This window comes from Cheilinus undulatus, linkage group 19, assembly GCF_018320785.1.
Source record: "Cheilinus undulatus linkage group 19, ASM1832078v1, whole genome shotgun sequence".
Lineage (NCBI taxonomy): Eukaryota > Metazoa > Chordata > Actinopteri > Labriformes > Labridae > Cheilinus > Cheilinus undulatus.
Genome location: NC_054883.1, coordinates 26,577,589 through 26,587,977, shown reverse-complemented (window position 1 = coordinate 26,587,977; position 10,389 = coordinate 26,577,589). Strand labels below are relative to the sequence as shown.

Sequence of the window (10,389 nt, the reverse complement as noted above, 5' to 3'; positions counted from 1 at the left end):
CTACATTTCTGTCTACATGCACAGTTTCAGTTCATCACCAAAAAAACATTTCCAGTAGGGATGCACCGATACAGACACCAGGGTGAGTTCTAGTCTGACCAACAGAGGACATTCAACATAAGAGAGAAAGTGTATTATTACCATTATTATTATTATTAGTAGTAGTAGTATATCTGTGTTCTAATGACAGAGATGAGAGTAAAGCTGGTCAGAGTCATTTCCCTGTTGTGTCATTTTGCGTGTAAAGCTGATTCTGAGAAAAGCAGTATTGGTACATCCCTATTTTTACCGATCAACAGACATAGTATTGGCTGAATTTTCATCTTGAGGGAGTCGCTACATGTGCCGTATTTGTTCTCTCTAGTATGAAGGTCGGTGGTTTATCTCCAGCGGACGCCGAGGAGGTGGCAGCTGACAGCCCACAGCTTTAAGGCCGAACCGTCGTCCTGACCGGCCCTGCAGCTCTGGACCTGTCCACAGTCTCTGGAAAAACAGAAATACAGCATGGAGATGTTTTTAAAGCTTCATCTATATCTGAGTATTAATTTAGAAAGCTTTAATTTAAACAGGCTAAGGACCTCTGAGGAACAAACCAAAGATCTCTGCGCCCCCCCCCCCCAGCTAAATCTACATCTGAACTCTAATATAATTTCAGTCAGGAACACTCATACATTTAACCATTTTACTGAAAAATGGATCAACAGATTTACTTTGTGGAGAAGGCTCTGCTTTAAAGATTCTCCCTGGGTTTGTCAGCATCATGTTTGGCTTTCCAGGGAGTGGATAGCTAGAAACCCCCAAATGGATGAATACATCTATGACGATTTGTACTGAATACATTAAAATAAGTTCAAAAGCAATGAATCCATAGTAGCAGTAATCTGAATAAAAGGGTGAAACATGCTTTATGCTATAAAGGAGGAGGCTGGGGTGGAGGAGGTCAAGCACTGCCTGCGGCAGCAGCAGCGTGGTGAATCGACATTAATGAAGCAGGGATTAGTGAGAAGTTCTTCATATTCACCGCTGTGTTGTAAGAAAGAGCTGCGATTGGCTGTAGGAGGCGTTAATTAGGATCAGCTAGCTGTCAGCTGATCACAGATGGGCGTATGACTACTGTGTCCTGCACGAACTAGCTCCATAAAGATTCTTGAAGAACAGTTTGATATAGAACAATGTTCCTGGACAGGTGGGGATGATTTGCTCTATCTCTGGTCCAAACTGCATTGTTCTTCTTCATGTAGATTTGAGTGGTTGAAAGTTTTTTTAAATATGGGTCATGATTTATCATCTTTAGGTGTTTCTTGAGGCTGGACCAGCTGAGAGCCACTGAAATAGGAACTCAGGGTCTGCTGTTTTAAAATATGAATCCATTTTTTTTAAATGGAACAAACCCCTTTTTTAAATAATGTCAGCATTCATCAGAGCTGGGTAAGGCTGGGATGTCAGAAAAAAGAGGAGAAAACGTAGGACATAGAACCATATCACGTTAACAGAGTCTAAAAGCTGACTGAAGCCAGACCAAGGAGAAGAATGTTAGCTGCAGGAAGTCACTGGTGCTGCTGATCCAGAGGACATGGGTTCATATCATAGAATTATAAGGGGGGGCCTGGTCCTGACCCCTTCCAGAGTATTCCTGCGGACTAACGAGGGGTCCCACTGACCTGTAGTACCCCCCAGTATGGAGCTGGTTCTCAGGAGTGACGGTGCAGTAGATGGTGGTCATGGCGCCCTCTTCTGGAGTTTTGATCAGATAAGAGAAGTTCTTCACTAAACTCCCAAGGGGGCGCCAGAAGTGTCGGGTTATCTCGGTGTTCACGGCACCGGGGTCCACGGCGTAGGCGGTCACCCCGAGGACTGAGGGTCAGAAAGATGGATACATGTGGGAGCAGAACTTTGATAAAACCGTAAAATTACATTTTTAGCTTCAGAACTTTTACATCTGTCTTTGTTAAAAATAGGCCTTAGTTCATGAAAAAATAAAAACCTACAACTACAATTAAACATCTCAATCAAATAAGATAGAAAGTAACACATGCATACAGCATGTGGTTTACTACGTCATGACACAGGAGGTGGAGGGATGAACGGAGCTGGAATAATTCATAAACTTTAAAGAAAGACTTCATCAAAGTTAGAAGACTGAATGTTGGCAAAGCTGGATGTTGGGGGGGTCCCTTCATTTTTGCAAAATAGTGAGCTATAGTTGGCAACTTTTGGAAAAGTGGGGGAAGCTGGTGAGGAGCGAGGGTTCGGAAATATCAGCAGAGATCCAGTACGAGGCATCTCTAAAACAGAGAGTGAGAAATAAGAAGTTTCATCAGTAGACAGCAGAGTTTCCTTCAGATGTATTCATTCTCATTCTGTTCCGACCCCGGGGCTGCTGTGGTCGAGGCATGAGACTCTCATACTGGGTCAGAGATAGAGACGGACTCTTTATGGATGTTCAGACAGAGAGAGAGGAGCTCAGAGACATGGATGGATTCTTTATGGATGTTCAGTCCTAGAGACGGCCCTGCTCGGAGACGTATGTATAGATAAATATCACGGGTGTAGGATGGTTAGCCTACCTTCGGTCCGTTTGGCTAGCTCTCTGGTGAACAGGATGTTAGCTAGCTTGCTCTGAGCGTAGGCCCTCATTGGGTGGTAACCCTTCTCTCCCTTCAGGTCATCAAACTGGATCTTTCCCAGAGCGTGAGCCCCTGAGGATAGGTTAATGACCCGGGATGGAGCCGAGTGTTTCAGCAGGTCCAGGAGGAGGAAGGTCAGGAAGAAGTGACCTGGGGTTAAAGATGAGGAACAGAGCAACAACACAGAGCACAAATTAGCACTCTCCTGTCTGAGCTCACAATAACCTCAGTTTTTTTCTGTCTGAATAAATCACTGAATCAGTCAAACACAAAGAAGTGTCAGCAGAGAGAGCAGGTTAAGACAGCAGAGGTTCACTGTTAAGTGCTGTTTTTACCTCTCTCCTACATTCTGACTGAATTAAAGCTTTAATTTTCAGGTCAGAGTTGATTCTGAAACTAAGGGCTGGTTGGTTGAAAATGCTGGAGCCTTTATTTGATACCAGTCTGTCACAGCTGAAATGGGACCTAGCTCTCATCCATAATGGTTGTCCTCCATGTTTTCTGTGTCCTACCTAAGTGATTGACTCCAAACTGAATCTCATATCCGTCCGCAGTGAGCCCATAAGGACACATTGCCACGCCGGCGTTGTTGATCAGAAAATGGAGAGCCTTCTCAGCTGGAGAACAATAAACATGATTCCCTCATTACAGTCTGTGATTAACAGGCTTAGATGATTATATCTACATATATCTGTGTCACCCACAGTTGTAGACATTCTCAGCAAAGTGGCAGATCGATTTGGTATCTGCTAGATCCAGCTGTTTGGCGACTACCTTGGCTCCTTTCACCTCCCTCATGATGTCCCGAGCAGCTTGCTCTCCTTTGGCCATGTCTCTGCAGGCCAGAATCACCCGAGCACCTACACAGACATTTATATGGAGTCAGTGTTGTTGCAAAACTCTAGAGTGCATTTAAAACATTTTTAGATCATGACTTAGTGGTTTCAGTCTCAAAATGTTCTTCAGTCTTTCCATCCAAGACTCTTAAATGCCTCATTGTTCTTAGATTTTCTCTGTTTGTGCTCTAAATGTCTGACCGATCTCCAATCAAACCATTCTAATCTCATTCAGGTGGATTCTGATCGTTCATCAAACTGACACAGATACTTCTCTGTGGCTTACAAAACTTTGGGGAAACAACCAATAGGAAACAGGGAGGGGATGGACCAATCACTTTAGCACTGCCTGTTAGTTTCCTATTGGGTTGTCCATCCTCTATCTGTTTCTTATCAGTTGGTTCGAGGAAGAAATCCAAGAGCAGAAATATGTTTAGAGCTCAGAGAAAGTTTTGTACGCCACAGAGAAAAATCAGAGAGTGATTTTATCAATGGGCAGAATCAAGCTAAATGAGAGGAGAATGGACTGAACATGAGCACGGGAAATTTGTGCAAGCAAAGATCTGAGATCAATCAGACATTTTGTCATGCTCTCCAAACGTTAAAATACAGTCAGGAGTTTTGCAATAATTAATAGAGAACAAACAATAGCCTTTAAACTTCCCTTTACTATGACAGAGTCCCACAGTAAAAGAGAATAATCCAGAGCCTTTAAACCTCTGTGTCTATCTGCCTTTCAACATGCTGCTCTGGCCCCTCACCTCTGGCTGCCAGGTCTTTAGCCGTCTCCTTTCCTATTCCAACGTTGGCCCCCGTCACGATGGCGGTCTTTCCATCCAGACGTATGTCTGAGGACCACTTTGGGATAAAAAGAGACCTGGGAAACAAAGGGTAAAGTTTTTTAAAAAACATGATTGTGACAGTCAGAGGTTTTTGTTTATGTGATGTTTGAACTAAATTATAAGGTGGACGAAGTCTGCTACACAAAGAGGACCCTTCAAACCACTGACCTGATTTAAAACTGAACTAAAAGTCACAGCACTTAAACCGACACGGGGACTTCACTTAACATTTAGATCTGACCTTGGGCAAACATCTCCACCCATGATCCTCTCCTACAACTCAGAAATGTATTTTGTATATTTTTAAAAGGGTTCCAGGTTAAATCCTGGTCTGTCAGGGCCTTTCTGTGTGGGGTTAGCATTTGATTAGATTAGATAGATACTTTATTGAGCCCAATAAAGTATGTCTAATTTAGCTAGTAATTAGCATGTTGCCCCTGTACATGCAGGTTCTCTCCAGTTCCCGAAATATGATCGTTAAGTTAACTGGTGGGTGACTCTAAATTGCCTGTAGGTGTGACAGGTTTTCTGTCTCTATATGTCAGCCCTGATTGACTGGAGGCCAATCCAGAAGAAACCCCCCAAATGACAGCTGGGATCAGCTCCAGTCTCCAATGGCCAAAAATTAGAAGAAAGATAAAGAAGATGGATGGATGGATGCATGGATGGATGGATGGCTGGATGGATGGATGGCTGGATGATGGATGGATGCATGAATGATGCATGGATGCATGGATGATGGATGGATGCATGGATGATGGATGGTTGATGGATGGATGGATGGATGATGGGTGGATGCATGGATGATGGATGGATGCATGACTGGATGGATGATGGATGGATGGAGGACAGAGTACATCAAACTCTCAGTGAAAATGTTGATAATGCTGATATCTAAAAGTTGCTAACTCTGGGTGTTTTATTTTGACCTGAGTCATCAGACTTTATTTTTTTGTTTTCCTGAGAACCAACCAACTGACATTTATCCTGTCTCACCACTCAGATAAAACATCTAAAGTTATTTTTTCAGTCTCATCCCATCCTTACTGATGATAATCCAGATGAATTAAAGTCTCTTACCTGATTGCCTGCATTCCTTGCTCCACAGTTTCAGTACCCCTTGTTAATCAGATGCAGTGTTCCACGGACCGGCTCCAGAGCTCTGACTGAGACGGAGAGAATGGAGCTCCTTTAAAATGTAAATGTTAGAGACTGTAATGGGATGTTCTAGTCAAACAGAGATCCTCTTCTGTTTGAAGCATGTCTCTGTGACCGATCGATTAGACTGAATGTCAGAGCATGTTCCTTCATAGAGAGATCACATGCTGAGACCTGGAGGTCACTGATCATCATTAACAGAGGAATATTTGTCTATTTATAAATTCATACTGAATTGTCATGACCATAGAACATCTATGATCTCTGTTACCTCATGTTTCTTATCAAACCCTCTCTCTAAAATACTCATGAATACACCAATACAAAAGTATACATCAGTACATTCATATAAATAATATCAATGCAGTCAGTTTAAAGCTTCTTTAAATCTTTAATCTGCTGATCCTGATCGACCAATCAGAGGCCCCTCTCATTGCTGGATTACTTCTGGTCAAACTAGCCGTCTAGACTGTTTGTAGGCTGTTTTTTATTTCTCCTCACTATGCTGGTTTGGTTCGACTAACTTAGATAAGGTAAAGTGGAGGGCCATGAGAGGGGTCCCTCAGCCTCATAATCTCTGAATGTGGCCCTCAGTGTAAATCTGACTTAGACAAATGTTGGTTCATTCTTTTCAGTGGAGTTCTCCTCAAACCACCTACCGTCTCTGTCTTTATTCTCTCACTGAGGACGGGTTCATCAGAGAATCTGATCAATTAAGGATCAATAAAGGTTCATCAGATCAGAGGAAATGTTTAAATGAGATGGACGCCGAGTACCAGGTATTAGACAGTAACTGAGGAGGGCGAGGCTGGAAGAAGCTGCCGTTTTAGTCGTTCCATTCAGGAATCTTTCTAAATATATTCCATGTAAAATCCCAGTCTCTGTTTAAACCCGTATACATGAAGAGGACCGTCATCTCTGTGATACTGCAGGTGAAATCAAACACCTGGATCCACAGGTGAGCTGACTATGATTTCAGAATTTCTCTCCTGTAGATTTTCTGGTGCTTTCCACAGGAAGGTCTGAGCTCTCAGTTTACTGTGTCAACCTAATTAGACCTGGAGCTGAGACACACCACTGATCTCTGCTTCCTCTGCTCTAGGAGCTTTGGTTTCATACATATAACTGACCACTTCATTAGGTACACCTTTCATCTGCTCATTATGCAAACATCTAATCAGCCAACCACATGGCAGCACCTGATGTCATATTGAAGACCACATGGTCAAGGTCAAACCAAGGATAAGTCTGATCCTAGAACCCTATATCAGACAAGAATGGGACAACTTGTTATACTATGTGTAACTGAATACTGGATTTATTACCCCAGTTCCAAAAAAGTTGGGACACTGTGTAAAATGTCCATAAAGACAAGGTCACTGATTGTCAAATCTTGTAAAACCATATTTGATTCACAGTAGAACAGAAACAACATATCAGATGTTGAAACTGTGACATTTTACCATTTCATGAAAAACATCGGCTCATTTTGAATTTGATGGCAGCTACACATCTTAAAAAAGCTGGGACGGGACAACAAAAGGCCAAAAAAGTGGTACTGATGAAAAACAACTGGAGGAGCATTTTGACACTAATTAGGTTAATTATCAGTAGGTCAGTAACATGACTGGGTATAAGAGGAGCATTTTAGAAAGGCAGAGTCTCTCAGGAGTAAAAATGGGCAGAGGTTCACCAATCTGTGAAAAACTGAGTCAAAAATGGTTGAACAATTTCAGAAAAAATGTTCCTCAATGTAAAGTAGTGAAGACTTTGAATCTCCCACCATCTACAGCCCATACAATCATCAAAAGATTCAGAGAATCTGGAGAAATCTCTGTGAGCAAGGGACAAGGCTTTAGGGGCCCTTGGGGGCCACTGCATTAAAAACAATCATGATTCTTTACTGGAAATCACTGCATGGGCCCAGGAACAATTCCAGAAATCACTGTCAACACAGTTGGCCGTGCCATCCACAAATGACAGGTAAAGCTGGATCATGGAAAGAAGAAGCCATATGCGAACAGAATCCAGAAACACCGCCGACTTCTCTGGACCAAAGCTCATTTGAAATGGACTAAGGAAACATGGAAAACTGTTCTGTGGTCAGATGAAACCACAGACACTGTGTCCTGTGGAAAAAAGGGACCATCCAGCTTTTTATCCTGGCTCAGTTCTCAAACCTGCATCTCTGATGGTATGGGGTTTTATTAGTGTCTATGGCGTGGGCAGCTTACACACCTGGAAAGGAACTATTAATGCTGAAAAGTAGTTTTAGAGCAACATATGCTCTCATCCAGACAACGTCTCTTTCGGGGAAGGCCTTGACTATCACAACAGCATGGCTTCACAGGAGAAGAGTCCGGGTCCTGAACCGGTCTGCCTACAGTCCAGATCTTTCACCTGTAAAAAACATTTGGAACATCAAAAAAGGAAAAATCCAGCAAAGAAAACCCAGGAATGCTGAGCAGCTAGAATTCTACATGAGACTAGAATGGGACAATTTTCCAGTCCCACTGACTGGTCTCCTCACTTCCCAAACGTTTAAGATAGAATAAGATAGGATAAAATATTCCTTTATTCGTCCCACAAGGGGAAATTCCAAATTTACATCAGCAAGAGTGGTGTACAAAAAGCACGCAAGTGAGTAAATAGAGCATTCATTTAGTAGAATAAATAAATACAAAATAGAAAGTATAAAAATTTAATTTACAAACAAAAAATACTAATAGTATTTACAGCTGTTGTATATGTTGGATATATACAGATTGGATAGTGGAGATATTTATATGTACATCTATATACACATATATACATTCACAAATATATTCAAACATGTGTGCAGATTATACATATAAATATGTGCTGCACAGTGATTGTTTTATTGTGGAGTCTAACAGCTGCAGGAAGGAAACACCTGTGATACCTCTCCTTTACACACTGGGTGTATCATCCTGTTACTAATGGAGCTCCTTAGTGCAGTAAGTGTGTGCTGGGGGGGGGGGGGTCTTTGTCCATCATAGAGGACAGTTTGGCTGTCACCCTCATCTCCCCCACCTGCTCCACAAGTTCCAGAGGGCATCCCAGGACAGAGCTGGCCTTCTTTATAAGTTTGTCCTGTGACGCTACTCCCCCAGCAGACTATGCCGTAGAAACAACAACAGAGTCATAGAAGGTCTTCAGGAGTGCACACCTGAAGACCTCAGCCTCCTGAGCAGACAGAGTCTGCTCTGTCCTTTTTTTGTGAAGTGCAGTGTTATCAGTCCAGTCCAGTTTATTGTTCGGATGAACACCCAGGTACTTGAAAGATGTCACCATTTCAATGTCCCTTCCCTGGATGTTCACTGGTGATGGGGGAGAATGACGGAAATCCACAACCAGCTCCTTGGTCTTTCCAGCGTTAATCTGGAGGTGGTTCCACTGGCACCAATCCACAAAGTCCTGTGTGATTCCTGTGTATGACCTGTCATCCCCATCTGTGATGAGGCCAACAATGGCAGAGTCATCAGAGAACTTCTGCAGGTGGGTGACAGGTGGGAAAAATCAGCAGTGTAGGGGTTGAAGAGGAACGGCACCAGAACCATTCCCTGGGGAGCCCCTATACTGCAGAGGACAGTCTCTGACACACAGTCCTGGGTCCTCACAAACTGTGGGCGGTTGGTGAGGTAGTCCACAATCCAGCATGTGAGGTGTTGGTTCGAACGAAAGCTCCAGCTTGTCCCTCAGGATGTCTGGCCTGATGGTTTTGAAAGCACTGCTGAGGTCCAGGAAGAGCTCCCAGGTGACTCCAGGTGAGACAGAGCTCAATGGAGGAGGAAGATGCCAGGCTGGTATGTGAACTGTAGTGTATCCATAAACAAGCTCACCGGGGGGGGGGGGTTGTAGATAGGCAAGGACCAGCCGCTCCAGGGACATCATAAGGTGGGATGTGAGGGCCACCGGCCTGTAGCAGCTAGGGTCCTTGGGATGCGGGATACCATGCAGGACATCCTCCAGAGGTGCGGCACCCTTCCCAGTTTCAGGCTCAGGTTTACATGTTGTTGTTAAGAGAGGAGGGGATGCTACACAATGGTAAACATGGCCCTATCCCTACTTTTTTGGAACTGGGGTTGTATTACACAAAAAAGGTTTTTAAACAATATTAAGATTTATTTAATCTTTGAGGGCTGGAGATCTCAGACTAACCCCTCCACTGACCCTAAACTTCTTCAGTCTTTTGTTTTCTCATCCCAATGATCCAATGATTCACCAGTAGGTGGCGCTCTCTAGCAGCTGTCCTCATATCTCCCCTCTAATAGAGGTTGTTTTCTCCCCAGGAACTCTGAAACAGAGAAGCTCAAATCATTTACATCTCCAGTCTTCAGCTCTGTGCTGGACCATGAGCCCGTCTCATGTAAACCATGTGAGCGCTAGTCATAACTTCCTGTTTTCACAAACAGCCATAAAATAGGCCAAGACCAGGCACACTAACACACAATAACACACACAAACACAATAACATACAATGACATGCACTAATACACACTAAGTCATTCTAACAAAATAACTCACAATAACACACTAACTCTAAAACATGTGTAAACAGAGGGCCGCTGACCCAGACCAGGTCCAGACCAGGTCCAGACCCGCTCTGCCAGCCTCTCTCATGTGGTCTCTGTGTGACGCCGGCTTCTCCTCACAGCTGCTCAACATCCAGGACCCATGAAAGGCTGGCTGTCTGTCAGCGCCGGGACAAAGACAGAGCGTTCCCGCCACATGTGTAATTAGCCAGGGCGCTCTCAGATTACAGATGATGGGAGATAAACGCTGGCCTCACTGTAATTTCTACATCCCAGAATAGAAGAGATGACAGAGAGAAACCACAGCAGAGCAGCCGTCGATGAAAACATATTTAATTAAGATCCAAATATTGGTTCAGTCAGACAACAG

At 43.5% G+C, this 10,389-nt stretch overlaps 1 protein-coding gene across 1 annotated transcript; it reads right to left on the bottom strand.

Annotated features, from left to right (window-relative positions):
* Positions 1–380: 380 nt before the first annotated feature.
* On the bottom strand, positions 381–5,399 carry si:dkey-73n8.3 (uncharacterized protein LOC100150965 homolog). The gene is made up of 7 exons (XM_041814452.1): positions 5,386–5,399; positions 4,225–4,340; positions 3,332–3,487; positions 3,140–3,244; positions 2,568–2,777; positions 1,662–1,854; positions 381–483 (listed from the first exon to the last, which is right to left on the bottom strand). Exons 1-7 carry the CDS (start codon positions 5,397–5,399, stop codon positions 381–383), a joined length of 897 nt encoding a protein of 298 aa, XP_041670386.1.
* Between the last annotated feature and the right edge of the window lie 4,990 nt (positions 5,400–10,389).